The 24,898-nt window shown below is 36.3% G+C and overlaps 1 protein-coding gene across 1 annotated transcript in view; it reads left to right on the top strand.

Moving 5' to 3' along the window:
• Positions 1-24,898, top strand: part of ZFPM2 (zinc finger protein, FOG family member 2) — a 369,507-nt gene that overhangs the window by 193,382 nt on the left and 151,227 nt on the right. The window contains exon 5 of the mRNA XM_039217446.1: positions 16,232-16,343. Coding sequence (XP_039073377.1) covers positions 16,232-16,343 — 112 coding nt within the window. The remainder of the gene's footprint in view (positions 1-16,231; positions 16,344-24,898) is intronic.

Here is a 24,898-nt window from a genome sequence, read left to right as displayed (position 1 = left end):
TTTTTTTGCTATTTTTTTTTTTTTTTTTTTGCTTAAATGGGAGGGATCTCTAAAATTATCCATTTTATTTAAAATCCACACATAGTATTATATGTAATAAAAACAGACATGGTGCCATTTCCCATGGTTGAGACTTAACTATCAACTGGCTTTTGACTGAGTTTACTTTAGTGTGGCTTAAACTGGTCAAGCGCGAAACTACCAATCTTCCTTCCATATATTATAGAGTAGTCTGATTTTGGCCAAAGAGGACATTTGTGTATCTTGCATGTTGTGCCCTTGTCAACAAACACTGCAAAGTGTTCATTGCATACACATGATAGAAAGGATGCTTTTTACAACACTGTAAAGGGTAGTAACATTAAAAACAAACAAACAAACACTAGAGTCTTGGTCATTTGAAACTGAAATTTGGGTTAGTCTGTAGTAGCGTAACATGGAAATATATGCTCAAGCTCGTGCATTACCTGGGGGTGCACAGTTTCAAAAGATATGGAAGATAGAGCCATAAATAAGTTATTTTGCTCTGCATAAGTCAGAAGGCAGAGCAAACTCTGAGTTTGGAGTTTAACCTTTCCTTTCCTGCAGTTCAATTAGGGAATATTCTACCTCACTGTGAATTAGCGACATTGTTTCAGGATTCTCAAATTAAAGGAAGATGAGCCCCATCAGAGAGTATGCATGTGAGTATGTGTATTTGTTAAAGGGATTCTTTCTTTGCTTCTAGAGGAGGGGGCACCATTGTGTCATTTCATTAATATCTTTATAGTCACTGTGCTTATTTAAATTTTTATCAAAAGACACCATGAATTTGTTTTTGACATAAAGAAAGGAGAGCATAGGCTCTAAAAGGTTGAGTAATGTTAGACAAGTCTATTCACAAGTTTCTTCCATTTAGAGTACAGGAAGTTCTAGAACCAGAAGGTGCCCCTATGAGTCCTGGAATCCTGGTCTTCTCCTTTATTAATGAAGAAACTGGCTCAGGGAAGTAATATATTTTGACCAAGGTAATCCAACCGCTTAGAGATAAAGCTTAAACCTAAATTTAGTGAATTCGTAGATCGTTTTTGAAAATATATCTAACTAGCATACTAGCATGAAATAGAAATTACAAGTGAAGAGGTCATAGACTTTGTAATCATGAGGGGTTTTGCTTTGGGTTTGGTTTGGTTGTCTTTGACAAATGAGACAACATATTTAAAATTTGAAATAAAAACTTTAAATTATGGTGGTTACATTAGGGCTTCGTTCCAGCACATGGTATGAGAAAAATTTGCATTATTTAAAATTTTTGAACTAGCTCAGAAAATCCCAATTTAGAATCAAGGCAGGGGAGTGGCATAATTAGGAACTCAATGTCTAGGTCCTTTTCAAATTATTTTCCAGATGCCCTAGAAGCAAGTGTTTGGATCTTGTAGGTGCTAGTAAAAACAATAGGTGGAAAATTTGGAGTAATTTCAGTAGAATAAATTATTTTATAACCAATATGTAAGGCTTCTTATCATTGAAGGTAAGATTTTATTCAACTAACCTTAAGTTGCCATAAAAATCTTTTATTTGTGCTACTAGTAGTATGGATGTCTCCCCACTAGCCAGTTTATTTAGTATTTAAAAAGATTGGCCAAAATAGTAAATTCACTTATATATTTATAGCATGCTGCGTTGATCATTCTGTTGATGTCTGGATAGAATAAATTAAATAGGCGCAAGACTTTTCATAGATTAAATTTTTCTCCATTTCCCCAAATCAATGTAAATAATGATTATAAATCTACACTTACTGTTTGTCAGGTATCATTGTCAGTGATTTATAAGTATTAGTTTATCTCACATCACATCACCCCCAGGAGGCATTATTATTCTCATTTTACAGATGGGGAGACTGATGCACAGAGAAGGAGAGTTTACTGACCAAGATCACATCATAGATGGGTAGCAAAGGTTGGATTTCAACTTAAGCAATCTGACTCTAGAACTCATGCTTTTAGCCACTGTGTTAATAACTGCCTATCTGCTAAGTCTGTAGTGTACAAACTGAGATTGCTGCTGCTTTTCCTCATTGTGCTACCACACTGAAGAATACTGTATGTCATAAATAATATTTGAATCACAACTGAACTCTTCAGTTTCAGACCCACTGAATCAAAGGAACTACCTTTTTTCTACCTCTGCACTATTTCTCCCCAGTGCTTTTTAGTGAGGCTCCTTTTTGATTTCCTAGTTTGACCTTGACCTTCTACTGGCAGGTGAAACTGCTCTCTGTTATTTTTTTTGTTTTTTTTTTTGTTTTTTTTTTTTCTGTCTCCCTGTGAGCAAGCCAGTTTAAGTTGGGGACATGCTAACTAAACTCAGACTGAGATATTTCTTTTAGTAAACACTTCCCTCTCCCCCCATCAGGGCGCCAAGACTATGCAATGCAGTTTGGGTTTCTTAAGTAGGTACATGCAGAGGTTCTGAAGAGTAGAATTGACCAATCAGACACAAAGGCCTGTCTGGACTGCCTTGCTGCCCCAAGTATATGTCAGTACCTCACTGTGAAGTACTATGATGAGGCTCTACTCTGTCCGTTGGCCAGTGGGGCACCAAGAGAATCCATTATTCATTTGTTCTTGGATAACCAGTGCTGAGTAGATTGAATTTTAGCCTAAAGACACCTTGGATCTCATCATGAATTCTGCTTATGATTGAAAATATCTTTATAGACTATTTTTTATCCATTGTTAACCTATAAACATTTCTATGGCTATAAAATGCCTGTAGTCATAAAAATAAAAATATGAAAAGTATTGCCTGTGTTTCAATATTTTTAAGATCACTAACTAGACTATGTGCAGCTCTGTTCTACTTATACCCACTTGATGCCTGATGTTGGCATTTAGTATCTCAACTATACTTTCAAGACTCAAAACTGTGCAAATGTGAGAAACAATTCACTATAAACCTATAAATTTCACAGCTCAAAAAACTCTGAAGGTTATTAATAAGGCACCATGCAATTAGCTTATACAAAGTGCAGCTAGGAATCATGCATAATGTAAAACAGAAACTGCTAACTACTGACTCATGGAAGATCATTTAAGCTAGTTTTTAATGGACATGAAGAATTGATATTTAACACAATCCCTAAGAAGATCCTTACTGCTTTAACACCATGGAAAGAATTTAGTTTCTTACAGATTAAGCGTAAAATAGAAAAGAGTTCACGGTTAAGGCATTTTCCAGCAATGTGAATTTGAACAAGTTGTTTAATATTTTAGAACCTCAGTTTTTACCTATACAAAATGGATGTAACAGGGGTGCCTGGGTGGCTCAGCCGGTTAAGCATCTGACTTTGGCTCAGGTCATGATCTCACGGTTCATGGGTTCAAGGCCTGTGTTGGTCTCTGTGTTGACAGCTAGCTCAGAGCCTGGAGCCTGTCTTCGAATTCTGTATCTCCCTCTCTCTCTGGCCCTCCCCTGCTCACACTGCCTCTCCCTGACTCTCAAAATTAAATGAAAAACATTTTTTTTAAAAATGGATGTAACAGTGGGATTGTGAAAATTAATTCAAAAAGTAATTCAGCATCTAGAATTTTAGCGTAGTTAATACTTAATGAAATGTTATAAATCACATATTAGGGAAATGTGTCACTTTTCCACCCAGCCCAAATTCTTGTTTTACTGAGAATTTTGCATTTTGATGGAAACAATTTTTTTATTAGTAGTAATTTTTTTAAAGATTTTGTTTTTAAGTAACCTCTACACCCAACATGGGGCTAAAACTTAAAACCCCAAGATCAAGAGTTGCACGCTCTACAGACTAAGCCAGCCAGGCACCCCGGAAACAAATTTCTTTAGGACTATTAGAAACATAAGCCAAACGCTTGCCTACACTAACATACCTGGTACTGCTTTAAGCTCATTATATACATTAACTTGTTTAATCCTCAACATAATCCTATGACATAAATACTTGCTTGTATTATACTCATTTTAGAGATGAAGAAACAGAGTAGTTAAGTAACTTATCCTAGGTCCTACAGCTCCTAGGTGGAGATGTGGTGCAAACTCAGCGTGGCACCCAAGGGCAACTTCTAAAATGTGACTATTAATAAGGCATGTTAATTGTGATAATTAGTGTATACTTAAAATAGTATGTACATAGTTTATCTTGACTACATTTTGCCAAATATTTCAACTTTTGGAATATTTATAATATGTTTTTGATATACTTTATTTCATAGTAATAATTAAATGAATATATAGTAAACCAATGTTGGTAGAAGTAGAAGTGTGTGGCTTAAATCAAGCTATAAATGTAATACAAGTTTTTATAATTGGATTTTAGATATAATTATTAAAATATAAGCTAAATTTTATAGATTTTCAGTGTATACTGGAGAAAACTTCAGTGTTTTTAGCTTTAAAATTAAAGTGTAATCCTAGGAGCTCCTGGGTGGCTCAGTCAGTTGGGCATCTGACTCTTGATTTTGGCTCAGGTCATGATCCCAGGGTCTTGGGATCAAGCCCTGTGTCAGGCTCCACACTGAGCATGGAGCCTGCTTAAGATTCTCTCTCTTTCTCCTTCTGCCACTCCGCCCATTCATGCTCTCTCCCTCTAAAGTAAAAAGTAAAGCGTAATCTTAAATTGTCACGAAGATCCTTTAAAATTAGTCTATTAGTCACTTCTCATCTCTTACTACAGTGTCATTTGGTCATGGACCATCAAATTCACATTGAGATTTCCAAATGTATTAGTCATATACTTGAAATATCATGAGATTGATTGTAAATATTGATTTAAATAATAGGGGCACCTGGGTGACTCAGTCAGTTGAGCGACTGGCTTCGGCTCAGGTCATGATCTCACAGTTCGTGGGTTTGAGCCCCGTGTCAGGCTCTGTGCTGATAGCTAGCTTAGAGCCTAGAGACTGTCTTCTGATTCTTTGTCTCCCTCTCTCTCTGACCCTCCCCTGCTCACACTGTCTCTCTGTCAAAAATAAATAAAAACATCAATAAATAATTAAATAATCTATGTGTATGTCACCAAGGTATTTTTATTATCAACATACTGTGAGCATCTTGAGGAAGTGTAACTCTCATCATTATGACTCTAAGAGTTTTATATGTAGTAGATACTTAATAAATATTTATTGAATAATGAATACCTAATTTCTAGTAAAGTATAAAGTGATTATTTTAAAAGCAGAATAACCTAAATAAGTCTCTCAAAATAGAAATGGCATAAAGAAATCCAAAAATAGCCAAACTATGGAAAGAGGCCAAGCATCCATCAACTGATGAATGGATAAAGAAGATGTGGGGTATGATACACACCAGACTCACATATATATGTATATATGTGTGGAATATTACTCAGCCATCAAAAAGAATGATATCGTGCCATTTGCAACAAAGTGGATAGAACTGGAGTTTATTATGCTAAGTGAAATAAGTCAGTCAGAGGAAGACAAAATACCATATGATTTCACTCATGTGGAATTTAAGAAACAAAACAGATGAACACAGGGGAAGGAAGAAAAAAAGGGAGAGAGGGAAGCAAACCATAAGAGACTCCTAAATATAGAGAAGAAACTGAGGGTTGTTGAAGGAGAGGTACATGAGGGATGGGCTAAATGGGTGATGGGTATTAAAGAGAGCACTTGCGTTGAGTACTGGGTGTTGTGTGTAAGTGATGAATCACTAAATTCTACTCCTGAAACCATTATTACACTATACGTTAACTAACTATAATTTAAATAACCTGAAACAAACAAGCAAAAATAATGCTGATCACTCACTACTAATTAGAATAATTTTATACATAAGGTTACATCTTTTATGTAGCAGATACCACATCTGGACAGTGTAAACCAATGTGGTCCAACCTTTAATATTGTGTACGAAATGCAGAATTTAACCCCTGGTATTTGCACTCAGCCATTTAAGTTTTTACAGATGTATTAGTTTGTCATATAAACATTATTTAACATGTTGAAGCTTTTATTCGTACCTCTACTCCTTTGTAAAGAATATGGTTTGAGAAGTTTATCCAGGGACAGTATTAATAAAGGTTTATCTCATTTGGTTCTGCTTTCATAGCACATTCCTTTCATTGCTCCAGACCTACAGATATATTGAACAAAGGTCCCCTGGATTGGGAGCTTGTGGAGGTGAATCAGTTTCATTGGTCGGCATCTTCTTCTCCGTGCTTTTCTCCATGGAAAACAAAGTGGCGTGCCTCTGGAAGGGAAGGACATGCTCATTGAGTTGGGCACTTGGCTTTTATTCTCTGGAAGTTCAGAATGAGTATGGTCCTTCTGCATTTGTTGTTTCGAGAAGAATATTGAAAACTACTCTCATGGTCAGAGATTTACTTTACATACTTAATTTAAGTGTTTGCAATATTCCTGTTATTAAAACATCTCACAGATTAGATAAGCTTTGTTCCGCTCGTCTGTAGCACCTTCACGCTTCTGCCCACCAGACTGCCAAGCTTGTAAGCTTTTGCACCCAACTTTAAATAATTTGTCTCATAATAATCTGCTTCCCCAAAAGGTGCTCCATATATCACAGCACCAACTATATGGTTGAACGATGCCATCATTTGGTTTTTTTCTCTTTGGAGACTGCTTTCTCATTCCTAGTCTTCCAGTTGATGTGAGACTCTTAACATCAGTTTCAAATCGTAGGTATATTTTAAGTTCAAGATATAGGTGAGTTCTTAATAATGTGTGGTTATAGAGGTACAAATCATGAAAACAAAACATGTATATAAAAGGGAAAAAAGCCTCTTCACTTGGTTTTAAAATCTACTCTGTTGTTAATAACAAGATTGCCCTTTTTCTTTGGAGGGGAAAAGCTGATATTAAGATTGGCTAAAATGGTAATAAGGAGACAGTCTAAAAGGTGTCCGAAAGATTCATTACATAGTGCAGTGGATTAATTCATGAGGGACAGACATATCTCAGTATCTGAGGATGACTTTGTGCAGGATATAGCTTTTTCTTTCTTCCACAGAATGCCTTTGGGGTAAATCTCAAAAAGAGACTGCTGAATAGAATTGACCACTATTTTTTTTATGTGTAAATAGGTCATCGATAGTTGAATGTGTGTGTGTGTGTGTGTGTGTGTATGTATCTGAAACACACTCCATATAATTCTTCATACTAACATTTTTATTTTGACCACACCACCACACCACTTTCTCTGACTCCACTGTTTTCCTTGGTATTAATATTCCAAGGTAAAATACAATAGGTGGCTTTATTTACTGCATCACCAATTAAAAAATAGTAGGGTTTGCTTAGGTCAGTATAAGTAAGCCCAGTGTGTTAAATTTTCATAAATATTTGCACACTCAAGATTTGAGTTTAGACTTGACAAAAATTGTATAATAGGAAGTCTTATGATGTTACTGTCAAGCTGGAAGTTCATATGAGATCGTCTTACAAAGCAGAAAGACGAAACCATGAGAGGTTAAATGATTGGCCCCAGGTCACACAGCTGGGATCACGCATTTCCCGGTCCCTGCTCCCCGCCACAGGTTTACGTGAGGGGGGGTGGAGACTCGTGAGCAATTCACTTTTTCCTTCCCAGGGCTTCGGTGCTGACACTCTTTTGCACATTGCACTAGGTGCAAGCCCAGAAATTCTGCCAGGAGCAAAACAACACTCCTTAAACACTCTGTGACTTTCAGAACTGTATAAAATAAAAGGTTGAAGTTAATGGTTGCCAGCTTGGAGGGAGTAGTTCCTCCTTAGAGCCAAATATATGTGGAGAACAGATGAGACTGTGGGAGTGAGTTGGCAAAAGGGAAAGAGAAATGAATCTATTCTTTTTTTTTTTTTTTGAAAATGAAAGTATAATAAATATCTGGATAACTTGTTTGTTATTCCTTTAGAGATTCTTCCCATTTGAAAAATGAAATATCTGTCTCTCATGTGTATATTCTTAAACAATAATTTTATATTTTTTTTTCTAACTATCATGAAATAATCTTTTTTTGGAAGTAAAGAGTTTACTTTAATGACCTGGATATATGGAACTATTTGCGTTCACTTTCTTAAAAGATCATTATTTCTTATACTGAAAATTCTCTCTTTAATCAGTGACTCATGTTGTGATAATGGGTTTCCACAATTTTGAGAACTAAAGGCAAATACACTTCAGAGATAATGATTATTTAAATTTTTGGTTCTTAGAGATAAAACTGTCTTTGACATAAGGAGTATGGATGGATATAGTAGCCAAGAATTCTATCATTTTATTTCACACTCATTTTGTTTTTGAAAAGTCTCTTCTCGTGTTTGAGATCCCACATACCACAGTGATCTTAAAGACGTTTGTTAGCAGAGTTCTCTGGAATTTCACTCTCCTGCTGTCCTTAAAGGATATTTTGTGGAACTGTGCTCAAGAGAAATGCTATTCTAATGAAACCTTCCTGGTATTTCCATTCATAAATCTATCCTGTGCCTAATGGTACAGTGTAGCAGTCTTTCGTAGAGCACATTATGGACACCTTTCCAATTTAGACTTTTTATGTATTTTCTAATTTAAAACTATTCTTAATTTATTTGAACTTGAGTTTGAAAATGTGCCTAGCATATCTAACCTTTTTCAAGCAATGGAAACTTGATTATCTTTTACTAAGTTGAGTTTTGCTGTTTCCTAAACAATTACTGTAGGTAAAATACTTGGTATGAGTTTTAAAGTTCCTAAAGTTACTTCTTCATTCTTTTAAGTTATTTATTTATTTATTTATTTATTTATTTATTTATGTATTCATTCATTCATTCAAGTGATCTCTATATCCATTGTGGGGCTCAAGCTCATGACCCCAAGATCAAGAGTTGCACACTCTTCTGACAGCCAGCAAGGTGCCCCTAATTACTTCTTTAAATCTGTTTGTATCTCTCTTTCTCTCTCTCTCTCTCTCTCTCTCTCTCTCTCATTTTTAGACACAGTAAATAAAAGGAAGGTGCAACACTAACTCACAGGACATCCCAGTGTACTTCAGTGGCCATTTTATCAGTTTTTAAATGGAAGCACATGATTTTTCATGGAAATGCTTGAAAAACCTAGTCATGTCTGAATGATGTCTGACATTAATTAGTCATGGAGAATGTTTAGGTGTTATTGCTGAGAAACCTGTTTTTATATCATCACACAGATAATGTTGACCCTACAAGACCCCACGGAATAGAGTTATTCTGTTTATGTAGTCTAAAGTGATACTCTGGTTTTTTAAAGAAAAAATAATTATTGGCCTCAGCAGCATCAAGCTCAAACATTTCACAGGGTGTCCTGTATAACTTTTAAAGGATGTTTACTAAAAACCACAAGTTTAGTCAGTGGCAATCTTCATTCTAAACGTCCAGGTTTTAAATACGTTATTTAAGTAAATCTCCACCCAACATGGGGCTCACACCCACAACCCCATGATCAAGAGTTATATTCTCCACCAACTGAGCCATCCAGGCACTCCCATACTAAAAGTTTTTATAGTTTCAGTCAAATCAGCGATGTTGAGACTATATGTCATGCACAGAACTACTGAAAACACAATTGTGTAGGGCCTTGCATTATTACTTGACATTTCTCCCCACTCTTGGTACTCCAAGATCTTAAGTTATTATGCTCCCATAGGATAGACTGTTTGTGAAGGGAATTTTTAAATTCAAGCTCACTGTCACTAGAAACTTCATACAGTTAAAGGGAGAGTGATACAATGTTTTTGTAACTGTAAGATTATGTTTAAATTTAATTCCAGTGTGGAGAACTGCTTGGATATATTAACTGAAACTTTTACTGTGTGGTAAGTACAAGGTCAAATCACATACAGTACCATTTTTTCACTTAGATGTAGGCAATAATTCAGTTGGGGGAGATTGGCTTTTTTCTGGTTCTCAATCTGATGTCTACAGTAATTTGGAAAATTTTCTATGCCTACTATCAAATATGTTTTCATAGCTGGAGAGAATAGAAACAGCTATTAATTTTGTCAACCAGGCTTCAGCCCTTTTCACCTATTGCCTCGTTAAGGAATCAACATACCAAGAGCATTTTTATCCACATCAAACTACTTCTCATGGCATTGGCTTGAGAGTTCCTAATGAGATTTTGTTCTACTTCCCAAGCTAAAGTCAAGGGAAGCCAATTTTTCCATCAAGTGACACTTCTAGTTCTTTTAAAAGGCTGTAAAGTCAGGCTCTTCTCATAGGTCAGATTTTCCTAAGACTTTTAGCTCTTCCTAAGCCTCATTTTGGAAATCTTCAACAAATATTTCCAGCAAAATTTGGAATCCCTGAGACTGCATTATGTCACCAGTTTCTTGGGTTAGAATTATCCTCTGTTCTTTACCTTTGGGCTGTCTACTTTTATCTCCATTAACCTTTTGGCTTGAGTATAAACATTTATTGAAGGCTACCTCCTTTGTCGGTCCAGTAACTCCAGAGGTTAGTGAGAAGTGGATGCTAGTTTGACCTCTTTTATCCACATTAGATGATTCTAATTATTCCTAAGAAATGACACTTTTGACCCATTTTGTCCTTGTCAAGTTTGTCTCGTTGTAGGCTGTCGAAGCATGAAACTCTGGGTTCAAACAGTGTACAGGAGTGCACATTTTTCTAACTTACAACGTGGAGCCTCAGAAGTGCACACTATTTCTTTTTCTTTTTAAAACATGCCAGTTTAACTGAAACTCAGGCCTCCTGTTATGTACCTTGAATTGATTTATTACTGAAAGGGACTGCCTAGATATAAAGTGCAAACTTTAACCTGTAAAAACCCATAGGTTATTGAATACAAAAAAAAAAAAAGGGAAAAAGCTTTGCATAAGTGAGGATAAGCTAGGTTTTGCTGAGGTTGCAAGCAAGTCTAATATCACAATGGCTTTTTACATAAAAAAAAAGTTTCTTTCCTTATCACCCTACATGGCCATTGTGATTGCCAAGGCTTCCTCCTTGCATCCTCTGAGGATCACTGCAGCAAAAGCAGGGTGTGGTAGTGAATCCATTGGCTCCTATAGCTTCTGTGTGGAAGTGACATGAGTTATCTCATGTTCAGTTTTATTGGTCACATGAAGTCACACGGCCATACCTGTCTTTAAAAGAGATCTAGAAAGTGGAGAGAGTTGGAAACAATTTCTCAATAGCACTAATGACTATCACCATGTCTAAATTAGATAATTAGGAGTTTTTCTGTTGATTTTTATGCTAATAACTGTAGACATTGCGAGCACCTGAGAAGTAAAGGTTCAGTGAATGCTTTTTGTACATTTTTAGTTCATTTATTCATGTAGCGATTCAGCAGAAGTTTGACATGCATCTACAGTGTACTAAACACTGTGCTGGTTGCTTTAGACAACTACCTTTGAAATAGAAACTATTATCCCCATTTTACAGATGTGCAATCTGAAATTCAGGACATTTTAAGTGATTTCCCAGTCATGGAGCCTGCCCACAGCACATAGTAGGACTCAAACCTAAGTCATCCGACTCCGAGAAAGCATTGTCCTTTCTGTTCTCCCTCAACTATAAAGTCAACAGTAAATCATGAAATGTTTTAAATACTTAATTGTAGAAGCAGAAATTATTATAGTCACCGCTATGTTTTTTCTTGTACTATAAAACAAGAACATTAAGTATATCTAATAATGGTGGAATGACAATGTAGGTTTGATGTTATTCCAACTAAGAAGCTCTTTCACACTTTTTGAGTACATTTGCTAAGGAACTTAAAGGTTTGTTTTTTTTTTAACTGTAAATCAGTAAATACGAATCCCTTTTGTGTTTTCTATTGCTGCTGAAACAAATCACCACAAATTTAGTGGCTTAAAACAACAAGAATTTATTATCAGTTCTGTAGATGAGAGGTCCAATATGGATCTCATTAGACTAAAATCAAGGGAATGCATTTCATTCTGGAGGTTCCAGGGGAGAATATCTTTCCCGCTATTCAAGCTTATGGCAGAATTCAGTTCCTTGAGGTTGCAAAACTGAGGTCCCTGTGTCCTTGCTTCCTGAAACTGAGAGTCATCCCAGCTTCTAGACACCATTGTGTTCCTTGGTTTAAAATCTCAGTATGCCATGCTCAAAGGCAGCATAGGCAGGTGGAATGCTTTTCATATGGAGTCCCTTTGATCCACTGTTCTGCCTTTCTCTTCTAGTTTCAAGAACTCAGGTGTTTAGACTGAGCCTATCCAGACAATCTAGGATATTTCCACCATTTCACAGTCCTAAGCCTTAATCACTTCTTTAAAAATCCTTTTTCCCAAGCAAGGTAACATATTGACAGATTCCAGAGAATTAGGGCATGGACAACACTTATATCCACGCTCTTTCCTAACATATTGTGCCAACTGTATGCTCTGTAGAATGCTAATAAACATCTTGGCCTTACATTCTTCATTTGTGAAAGTAGGGAATGAAACTCATTGAACTTTGAAGTTGCTTCCAGTTCTTAACATTCTAGACTCGTACGAGTCCTTATGGTAGAGAGAGACATGGGAAAGGGAACCTAATGATCAATGTGGATATTATTGTTATTTTCTATTCATGGATTTTGCTGGAGTGTAGATTTCATATAATCCTGGCTAACTCCTTCCTTCTCATACTTGGTAATCTTCTTTGAAGTCAGTCAATCTCTACGAAAGTTGACTTCTTCAGAAAGAAATTGACTTACGTCCTCAAAACTGTAATAACTGGTCCCTTGAGATTTTTTATCTACTTATTATTTACTTTACAGCTTTGGTATAGCTTTCAGGAAGCCTTAGCTACATTTTTGCTTTTGCTTTATTGACTTAGAGTAAAAGAAATTGTTTTCCCTTCAATTCAGTTTCTTAATAAGTCAGATTCTGCCTATGCCCAGGTATAATAAAGGTTTCCAAAGTTTTAAAAGGTATAATGCCTAATTTACTATTAAGGAAAGATATTAATTAACTATTTTTATTTGCACCATGAAATTAATTCCTTTAAACCTTAATTTGCTTATGTACTAAATGGAAAAACTATTACTACCCAAGGCCTAGAGTTTAAAAATCAAAAAAGATCATTGAAGGGAAGTATAGTCCCCAACATTTAGTGTTCAATAGATGTAAGTCAGCAATATTGTTGTAACAGTAGTAGTAATAGTAGGGGTGGAGGTGGATAAGTCAGCCCAGATTGCCAAGGAATTTCTGGTTTAAATACTAAAAATCCAGCATCCTGGGGAAATTGGTTGGTCACTCCAGGAGGTGTAGTATCTGGAAACAGCTAGAAATAGATATGATGTCTTCCTTTTACCAACTCTTTGACCTAAAAGAAGTCATTAATCTTTGAGTTGCAAGTTTTTCTTTTTTATCTGAGAATGGATATAAAGACTAAATAAGTAAGGAAAGTGTCTAACAAAAAACCTGCATAAGTAGCGTAAGTAATAGTACCCTTATTCCTTCTGGTTAAACAATCTTTACTGGCTCCCTTTGCTTAGAAATTTAAGCCTAAAAGGTTTTGCCTGGTATGAAAACGTCTTTCAAAATAGCTTCTAACCTGCCTTTCCAGACACATTGCTGTTATTCCTCTTCCACCTATCAGTAATGAAAATAGAGATGACGACGATGATGATAGCTAATGCTTATCTAGTGCTTTCTATGTATCAAGAATGGCTCTAAAGACTTTATAAGAACTCAAAACCAAAGAATCCCAGAACTACTCACCATTGCCTGTACTCATGACTCATATACTGCTCAGACTTTGCCTATGGTATACCAATTGCAAATGTTCCCCATTTATCCTTTAAGATCCTGTCTAAATGTCACTTCCTCTATGATACTGTCCCAGAATCCATAGGACAGAACTTTCTCTCTTGGCCTGCATTAATCCCAAAACAATTTACACATGACTTTTCGCTCCTTACCATGCTACTTTCTGCGTTATATTCAGCTTTTTCTTATGTATCTGTACCTTTCACCAAAAAGAAAGATGTCTTAATGTTGCTAGCACCAATATTAAGGATGGAGGTCGCTTGTATATTCATAAAATGAATGGAAGATTATAGTATCAGCAAATCAATTGACTTACTTTACACTAAAATATTCATATTTTATATTTTGTATATGGAGGTGGTTTGTATATTCATAAAATGAATGGAAGATTATAGTATCAGCAAGTTAATTGACTTACTTTACACTAAAATATTCCCTAAAGAATTTAAATAATCAATATCTATTTTTCATATTATCTGTGTAAAATGGTAAAAACAGATTTACTGTGTAGAAAACTATGTGGCTTTAAGAACTATGGAGTATAAAGGTTAAATAAAAAGCATGTCTTTCCCACAAAATAAGAGTACACTAGAAATGAGGAAGATGCCTGTTGTTGAAATCTGTTATTTAAAACCAGAAGAAAGCAGATGTTACAAATAAGATCACAAAATCTCCTACATAATGAAGGTCTATCGTAATGGTGGACTCTCTTCCATCACTTGTTCTGCTTACTGCCTGGAGACCTGCTGAGCCTGATCGGTGGGTTACCTGTTTCTCTGTAAGTAAAAGGAGCTGACATATGCGTAATTAAGACCTAATGTTAATTAGATGTGGGTCATTATCATTTCAGACTGAAGAAGCGTACTTGTCCTCAATTCTGTTTTCAAATGGAAGTAAATAAAAATGGTCACTCAGACTGATAACCATAAAAATAACTTGATAACATTTTTGCCTGTATTGTTAAAAAATAGCATAATATAAAATTACTTCTTTCCTCCAGGGCTTTCAGATAACCATCCTTGAAGACTATAGTTTCAGGGATAATATCTATAGTTTGTTATTAGAGAAGTTTCCCGGAATGTGTAGAGCACCAGATAAGTGTTTTTAATCATTGTACTTGCAAATATTAAGGAGTATAGTTGAAAAGTAAACAGTTAAGATGTATAGTTGAAAAGTGAATATTTGAAATATGTTTCCAGACTTTTTAAAAAATTTATCCACGATGGTTGATTTTTTTCATTAAACGGTATATTTTACAGTAGTTTTACCTCATATAATATACTTGATACTTCAAGAATTGAGTTAACATTCATCTTACACTGAGTTGTCAATATGGGTTTGCAGCTAACAATGGATCCCTGTCTCAGGCGCTAGCATTGTTGCCAGTCAGTGGGGGGTGGGTTTTCCAGATTCCTGAGAGATTTGAAATGACCAGATTACACAGAACTCCTTGAGTGAATACGTCTTAATGCCAATTTGGGAAATTTGTGGCAAAGTCCGAGAATGAGCCACGATCTCTGTGGCAGGATCATACCTAGGTGAAGATTCTGTTCAAACATTACCTTGAAACCCTGCATTGTACTCTGGGTTTTGTGATATTTGATATACAGACATGGTCTGGTGGATGATAAAAGTCTGACTGCCAGTTCACTGTGACTCATCGGGAAGCAGCAATCTTGCTAAGGCTCACTTGTTTCCTCCTCAGTTTATTTCCTGCCATGTTTAATGTAATTAAAGACAAATAATTTGGGTGCCAAAGAGCCTAAAATGATAAGCCTTTTGAGCCTTATGTTGAAAACGTACAACAGGAAGTATTTTGTTTGAACTAGGGCAAGTGTCTCCTGCTTCTGTGCTTCTCAGAGTGAGGCATGTCCTGCTTTAGTTGCTCTGCATCTGAATTTATTCACTATTCCTCTTTTATACTCCTTCTGGAGACAATGTATGGTGAATCATTAGCATTATTATTATTTCAGTTACAGTCAGACTACATATCCTCACTTAGCAAAGGGGGTTGGGTAGATTTCATTATTCATTCGAAATAAATTCCGACTCTAATAAAAATGTTGCTCAGGATAGAGCTTTGAAATGGATCCTGATTCTTTAAATTCTTTCCTGTCTGTTTCAGGAAATAGTGAGATCCTGTTGATAGTAAAGTACAATGTGTCTAAAGTTCACTTCTAAACACTCTGCTCTTTGCAATGAAAGTCATCTGCATTCTCTTTATAATTCAGAGCCGCAAGAGATCTGTCTAATCTTGGAGATCTGATCCAGTATCATTTAGGGAAAAAAAAAAATCCTTGATAATAATTCTACCATTCAGATTAGTGAAAGCAGTAAAGCCTTACAGCTTCTGTCATCTTAAAAAGATATTATGAGACAGGGGAATAAGGACTCAGATTGTGGTTTGGGAGATTTAGTTGTTTGTAAAAATAAAATGATTAGTACCGTTATGATTCAAGTTTTTAATCAACAAAAGCAAATGGCATCTGTCTGTTATCATTCTTTCTACAGAAGACAAAGGCTCAGGTCCCAATGGTGCTGACTTCTGGTCCCAAGTGGCTACTGGATGTGACTTGGCAAGGAGTAGAAGACAACAAAAACAACTGCATTGTGTACAGCAAAGGTAAATGCAGAAATCATTTCCCTCTCTCTCTGCGAGTTTTGGAACCTGAGCATTGAAGTGAGCAGGGAAATGGGAATACAGAGTGAAATTTGATCCCCTCTCTTCCTTTTTCCCTCCTGAATCTCTCTAACCTGTGTTGTCAGCAAAGCCTCCTGGGTTTTTTCTGTACAAAATACAGAACAAAATACAGACAGAAAGTGTTAAACCATTAATTACTTAGCACTGCACACATTTACCTAACCCTGTCTTTGAGCGGTGTGACTGGCGCCTTCCTTGCTGTTAGCTTTATTGATAGCCAGTTTGATGAAATCCCAAGTTCCTCTCTCTTAGACATTATCTACAAGAAAGCAAATTCCTTTTGAAACTTAGCAATTCGCGTCAAGGTGCATGCTCAAGGAGGCACTGCATTCCAGCCACTGTCTTGAAATCACTCATGATGAGCATAGCTGAAAACGAAACCATTGCAAAGACGGAGAATTCTTCCCCATGGTGATTTCTGAAGGGCAGGAGGCAAACGGAAAGAGGAAGCCGATGCGGCTTGCAGAGCTTTGCCTTTGATTTGCTCAGTGTGGCATAAACCCAGACTGCCATCACATAGCTACACCCTGGCTACAAAGGACTCCAGGTTCCGCGATGGCACTCCCCAGCACAGGCCCTTCTTCGTGTGTGGTGTGGTTTGGGGCACTTTTCTCCATCCTCAGGTTGTGGGCCCCAGCTCTGTACTCTTACAGTGAAATCCCTAATCTTGCTTCTTCGTAAATATTGCAAAACCTTGGGCTTCTCATGTTTAATTTCTTTTAGCTTTCTTTTTTAATCAAATAGACCTACTGAGATCAAAGATTTATTTGCACAGTGAACCTAGAAACCATAAAAGCGTACAAGGGAACAAGCAAATAAGCACCCCTATCAATATATTAACATATAAAACACTAATCATAACATCAAAGACTCTTAAAAACTTGCTAGAAACAATTACAACTTGTTCTTATAATCATTACAATTTGTACACTTATAAGAGGATTGCCTTTAAACTACCATAAGCCTTTGAAAGTTGAAACACCGGAAAGAGGGAATTTTGTGAGCTAAGAAAACAATCTGTGCACCAGGATCTGATTATATTCCTTTTCCTTCTATAATTGCTTGTCCCAAACCCACTCATTTTCTAACCTGAAATACCTGTGGGATGCTGGTGGGAGCTTTTAGCTGGAAGGGAAGTGGGATTTTCCCAGGATGTGTCAACGTGATCTATCAAAGTGGAAGGAAATGGTATACTGAACCAGTTTACCAGTGCCCACATTCAGAGTGCAGGAATATAAAAGTGGCCTCAGAATAGAGGCTTAATCACTAGGAATAGATGTTGGTTGTACAATGGCTTCTCTCTGCGATGGCAGTATAATGTGGAGGAACCAAGAGAGTAGCTGTTCTCTTGCCATAATCCAAATCCACTGCACTTTTAAATCAGCCATTCTTTTGGCAGCAATGATTGTTATTTTGCTATGTAAGAAATATGGCAAAACTGCAATGCTGTATTCATCGGAGTACTTTAGCTTGAACATGTTTATGTGTTTGTGTTATGGTTGGCAGTAAATAATTTGGAGCAATTTATAGGAGGTTACTCATTAATTAACTCATAAAGCAGGCCTTGAGCCCAACTACATGCTGGCCTTGTACATGGCTGCTAATAGCCATCGTTACTCAGCACCCCTGAATCCTCTCCGTGGTACTTCCATACCAGCTATGTGTGCTTCTCTCATTGTTCTTGTTTTATGATCATTATTATGTGGGCTCAAGAAAAGAGTAAAAAAGTTAAAAGCTAGGGGAAAAAGTAAGAAGTTAGCTATTAACGTTTAGTAAAAGAAAAAAAATTAAAAGTTGGTTATTATTGCCTTCCATTCCAATCTACTCTGTAATTACTGAGGACAAGAACTGTGTCTTAGTCACCTTTCTATCCTTGGTGTGGCATGCTGCTATATTAAAAAAAGTACTCAGTAAATATTTAGTTGACCAGATAAACAAAGGATGAGTGGTTGCCAGAAACTGTCATGAGCATTTCATATACTCAGATGATGAACCGTATGAATCACTGCTATTTAATGTTCTTAACTTATGAAAGGTAAATTTGATATTGTTCAACTTAAGAACTATTGGTATTGTGGTTCAAACGGCGGGCACTGCAATAACAACTTGTATAGGCATTATTTCATATCATCTTCATTTACTGCCTCCTATGCAGTAATTAATATACTACTCCATTTTACAAAAGGTGAAATGGAGAATTAGGTGGGTTGAGTAATTTGCCACATTCACATAGTTAGTAAGTGGTTGGCATGGGGTTCAAACATACATTTGTCTAACTTAGGGTCTGAGTTACCCACATTAGAATAATTTCTCCCTGCATTAGGCTTTCAAACAGCTTAATAAGATAAGTAGTGTGGGGTTTGTTTGGTTTTTTTGGTTTGTTTTTTTGGTTTTTGGGTATTTTTGTTTTTGTTTTTTTACATAGTTTAGCATTATGATTGAGAAAGATAGTATGGCTGTCCCTGGTCATGGTGAACTAACAGTGGAGCCAAATTTGAGACTGGGTCTTGACGTTTCCAAACCCTGTACCCTTCTGATGTGTGACTCTGACTTCCCCTTGCCATTATTATATGATGAATAAATTCTTCTAGATCATTCAGGTATTTTATGCCTGAATATCATAAAGATGTATATTATAGTATGGCACTTCCCAATTACATTACACAGAACCCCAAGTGCATTAAAGAACAAACGCTGTGAGCTAATACTACCTAATGTGGCCCCTCTGGAAAGCTCACAATGCCTGCTGGTGTGAATGCTCTGAGAAGTTCTGTAGTAAACCAAAACAAAAGAAAACACCTATTTAACTCATTTGACCGTATGAAATAGATATTTTTTTTTCTTTTCCTTTCCAGTGGACACCCATTGGAATTAGTGTTCTGGGTAACACACTCAAAAACCCTTCTGTAAACTCTGTTCTGATCTCCTAGATGGACTTCAGAGGCCTGATACGAATTCCTAATATACAGATTGCCTTTGGAGGGAGGGAATAGCTCACCCAGAATATGTCTCAAAGTTCTGTGAATACCTTAATATACTGGGATTGTACCAGGAATCATTTGAGTCATGGAAAATATGACCCAAGGAAGCACTCCTATCAGGACCTTGTGGGCTCTGAGTTTGCTGTCTTCCTAGGCTGCAGGTATGATAAGGCTCCTCATAGCAAAAGAGTTTTGTAGCTGGAAGGTTTCAGCAATTTAGATTTAGTAAGTATTGACTTGGGCATCCATAATATGTGAGGCATTTTCCTAATATGTATGTTACTTATTACTTGGTACTGTTTTCAAGTGATAGAAATCCAAATGAAATTGACTTATGCAAAAAATAAAAGGAATTACAGTGTGCGTGTGTGTGTGTGTGTGTGTGTGTGTGTGTGTGTTGGGGTAATAAGGAGATTCATCTCCTCATAAAACTGAGAGTCTGAGGGTGTTCTGGACTTCAGGAACAGCTTAATCCAGTTGCTCAAACTTTGTCCCCAGATTCTGGCCTCTGCCTCTTCTTTCTTTCATGGGTTTCGTTTTCAGAAATGGTCTCCTCAGGTAGTGGGAAGCTCCATACTAATCCAACCAGTACCGCACTTCCAGTGAAAACAGAGCTTTCCTGGGTTTTGAGAAAGGCACATCACATACCAACCTTTGATCCAATTAAACACTCTCTCTGGCAGACTACAATCACCCTTAGAGTAGAATTAACCCCATGTGAGCCATGAAGATGGAAAAGAAATAGTTCCCCAAATGAGACCAAAGTGCTGGTGCCAGATATAAAAGAGGAGTTGCTTGAATGGACTGATAATGTCCCTGCACTTAGATGCAACACATTATTCCTAATGTCTAAGAAGCTCTCGCCAAAGATGACAAATGAATTCCTGATGTGAAAATTACATTTCCTTGTTTTGTTTTCTACCTAAGAACCTAAATTACTTATGAATTCTATGCCAAAATCATTATTATGGGGATCTGGCCATCTGAGATGATACTAGTACCTATTTACAAAGAGAATATAAAACGCGTATGTTTAGCATTTTTTAAAATTCTTTGACTGCGAAATTTTTGGTATCATTTTCTTATGGTGTGTTAGATAGGCCACTTAATGTGTAACTATTACCATTTGAGAGGCATACTTACTTCTTAAAGTATTATTAAATGTGAGCTAATAGCAAAATTAAATATAACTATAGTTTTCATTTCCAGGGTGTCCATCAAATAATTATTATAAAATTATATTATATCACTTAGTGCTATGTGACAGGCTGCCATCATCTTGTTTTATCAAAGTAAAAAAGTATAGTATTTTGGCATTAATATTGTAATCTGATGTACTTTTTATGCTGCCTCAACTACCCCCTGTCATTCCAGAAAGTAATTAGCTCATCCAGACATTGATGGACCAGACCTGTTGGGTCATCTGTTTTTTGCCATTATTCTCAACAGACTCCAGATAATTCTAATTTACTTATCTCCAATGGAAAAATACTAAAAAGCACCATGCTGAAGTTAAAGGGAGGATGCTGGGGGGTAGGAGTAGCAAGGCCTGCCCACTAACTCCTAAAATCCACTAATGCCTGTTGAGCATTGGAGATCGACGTTTCTTCTCTATATTCTTCACTTAATAGTGTGTGCACAGTATGGTGACCTTTCTCACATATTCAAAGTAAATAGGTTTTTTTTGAATACTCAGAATTAAGCCATTAGTGTGTGGGTTTCTACGTTCAATTCATTTCAAATAAGGAATCATGTAGTTTTTCATGGAGTTGTTATTTCTGAGTAGGCACATTTTCCAGGTATCAAGATTAAGAGAATCAATGTTGCCAATCAAAAGAGTGAAAAAAGTATCAGTTAACTCTCACTCCCACCTTAACTGCTGAAGATTTCTTTCTCTGTGAAAACACCATATATATCAGTGTAAAAAACTATTGCTGGTATGTAACTTTGGGCAAATCATATACCCTCTATAAACCTTGATGTCCTCAGATGTAAAGTAGAATATCAATGGCTATGTCACAGAATTTTTGAGAGGAAGAACGCATAAACTTAACTGTGTATATTATTATAAATATTGTATTGCCAATTATCTTCTACTCAATCCCATTTGCTTTTGTGAACATGTCAGTACAAACTTAGAGGAAATAAAACCAGGCCTTTCTGCTGGTATCAAGCAAGTGTGCAGGAAAACATCCTCATCTGATGCCAGATTTGTAGCCAAGAATTCCAGAAGTCTTACTCAGTTACTGTTGAACTCGCAATATCCCCAGACAACTGTATTATAGAATTAAATGCCTGAAGCCTTTGTCTGAAGATGCTGTTAGTTTTTCCCTTGAACACATGCTATTTTTATTTTTCATAGAAGTCTTACATAAAATATCTAGCGTAAAGATAATATTATTAATACTAATAAAGCAGTCACCTTTTATTAAACACTTATTCTATGCAGACATTGTTTGAAGTACTATACCTACATTTTCCTATTTGCTGTTTCAGCAGACTCATGATGGGGGCAGCATTATCCCCACTTTACAGATGAGTAAACTGAGGTTTTGATAAGTTAATAATTCAAGGATCTTTGGCTCATACGTGGTGAAGTTGGGATTCAATCTTGAGCATGTGGACTTCAATTCCCAATTATACAATTAACAGTGTTTTGATAATGCCCTTCACCAGGCCAAGGTTGCAGGTGATTGCTCTTCTCCAAAAAGTTGTATATGTGTTTATCAGGAAGTCTGTTTCTTTTTTTTTCCTCATTCTGTGTTTGGCTTTAAGAACTAAAATAGCAGGGCAGCCTTACTTTATGCTGCTATATCTGTTACTTTTAAGACCACAGCAATTTAAAGCCACGTAGAAGACATATCTCAAAATCATTCTGTGACCATACTCAGAGTTCTGATTTTGCTTGTTTGCGCAACTGTAACCATGCAATGAATTAATTTCAGCTTTTATTGATTGTCTACTATGTTCAAGATCCTATACTTGGCACTGTTGAACTAATGACAGAAATGCTAATAGGACCTAACTTGGATGAGCAGTGTTCTACATCCTGACTAAGTTGATCAACTTTTCAAAACAAAGATCTTTTAATGTGAGGATTCTTGCAAGGCCTGGAAATTTTTCACCTTAAAGTAGAGAATCTGTTGTGTGTTGATAGAATTTTGAAACAATAGCTTTGTCCAACACAGCAGCCAATTTTCAAAATAGAGTACAAGTTCATGTTTAACTTCACGTAAAGGGCTAATATTATATAAATAAGAAGCTATTTTTAAAAAGGAAAAAAATGTGCTCATATTTTACATGTTTATTTAACCACTCTGTAATTCATAGGAAATGTATAACTGTTGCCTAGTTTGATGGTATCCTTAAAAGAGGGTGGGTGCCTGAACCAAATATTTAGCAGTGGGAATTATAAAATCATAAGGCGATTAAGTTAGCTAGTCGCGGAATTCCAATATTGCTTTTTAAATGACTTCAGGATATAGGAGGTACTAAGGTTATTATCTGTTATCAGGAATACAGTGGAATTGTACAACTGGATAATAACCAAACAAACTGACACAATGTAAAATTACATTATCAGTGTGTTAAAACAAAATTGCGCCCTAAAGGAGTCCACATGCCAGCTCAGAGCGGCAGTGTAATTATGCTTAACTCTGATAATTAAAATACAACGGAGATCAACAGAATCATTTTCATTAAGAAAATTATTAATGATGGTGGTATAACAGTAATTGATTGCAGAGCACCACAGGATAACGCGATGCCGAAAACCCAACATGTTTCAGGAACATCTGAGGCTTTTTCTGGTTATGTTCTATGAGATGGAGAGAGGTTTTGAGGAGTAATTTATTATGCCTGTTCTAGGAATCCGTGATTGTGAAAATGGCTGCTTTAGAAAACCACTGTTCAGATTCAAATTGTCATTTCTGAGGGGTTCTTAAGGTCAAGACGAGTGACCCCCATAGGGACTATGTTATTTACAATAGAGCCGTCTGTTGCAAATTGCAGAACAGCGACTCCAGCAAATATCAGGCCTTCTGTCGTTTCCTTTTCTTCCCACATGTCTACTGTTTTTACAATTATGTTAGTGATTTACTTGGGTTATTTCAGTCTGGTCCGACCGTACTGGCTAGTTTATGTCCTTCATTATCACTTAGGTTTGTTATGTCATGTGAGAAAATACATTTGTTTTCATATCAACATCTCTATGAATTTCCTTAATGAAATGTTGGTAAATAATACTGCAGGATTATACTATTAATTACCTCAGTGGATCAGGTGGACTATCACGTATTGGAGAAAAATTATTCTAAACCACCCTGGACCCATGCATGAATGAAACGTCTTGTCTCTTAGGGCTAAATACCCAGGTAGGATGTTGGCAAATGATAAGAACTAAGAATATATCAGTTTTGTAAGTATAAAAATGAGAAACGAAGAGTGGGGTCTTTGAGAGGTGACTCACTGTCATTCAGAGATGTTAGCTTGTCATATTCAAAGAGATGCTGATCTTGAAAGTCACCCCCCCAAAGTATCGTTGACAGCCAAAATGAGGGACAACTCTTTAGGATGGATTCTTTTCAGAGTGAGACACTGTGACTACTTTTTTAAGACAGTGTATTACATAGAAGAAATTATGATGTTATAATTCCAAATGAAAAAGCAGAATAGGAAGTTTTGTTCCCAGAAGGATTGTGAGGATATTTAAAAAGTGTATGTGGGGGTGCCTGGGTGGCTCAGCCAGTTAAGCATCTGACTTTTGGTTTCAGCTTAGGTCATGATCTCACGGCTTGTGAGTTTAACCCTTGCATCAACCTATGCACTGACAGTGCCAAGCCTGCTCTCTGCCTTACCCTCTCGCTCTCAAAATAAATAAATAAACTTTAAAAAAAGTATATGTGGAGGGAAACATACATGAAAGAAAGACCTAGAAATTAGAAGGGTATTTCTGTAGAGGTTATGGTAAGATTTGGGAGGATTTTTTTGTATTCCTCTTTATAATTTTCTTTTTTTTATGTTTTATTTATTTCTGAAAGAGAAAGAGACAGCGTGAACAGGGGAAGATCAGAGAGAGAGAGGGAGGCACAGAATCTGAAACAGGCTCCAGGCTCCAAACTAGCTGTCAGCACGGAGCCTGATGCGGGCCTTGAACCCACAAACCGTGAGATTATGACCTGAGCCAAAGTCAGACACAAGTGACTGAGCCACCCAGGCACCCCTATAATTTTCTTTGCATTGATTATTTTTCTTGTATAATTTTAGAAAACTATTTGCAAATGAAAATCACCCTTTGTCTTAACTACATTCTCGCTCTTCTTTTCATAGAAGACTAAAAGAACATAGAAATCTTTGCCTTGCCCACAAAATGTCTCTCATCCATGGAATTTAAATTATTCTTTAGGGAAGTAACTATTTCTCTTTAGCATCTCTATGAATGTCCAGGTACTTTGTGTTTTACAAGACAATTTTCTTTTTTTTTTTTTTTTTTTTTTT

This window comes from Hyaena hyaena, unplaced genomic scaffold (assembly GCF_003009895.1).
Source record: "Hyaena hyaena isolate Hyena2069 unplaced genomic scaffold, ASM300989v1 scaffold_691, whole genome shotgun sequence".
NCBI classification, from domain to species: Eukaryota; Metazoa; Chordata; class Mammalia; order Carnivora; family Hyaenidae; genus Hyaena; species Hyaena hyaena.
Note: the sequence above shows the minus strand (reverse complement) of the source record. Positions and strands in the feature narration are given on the sequence as shown.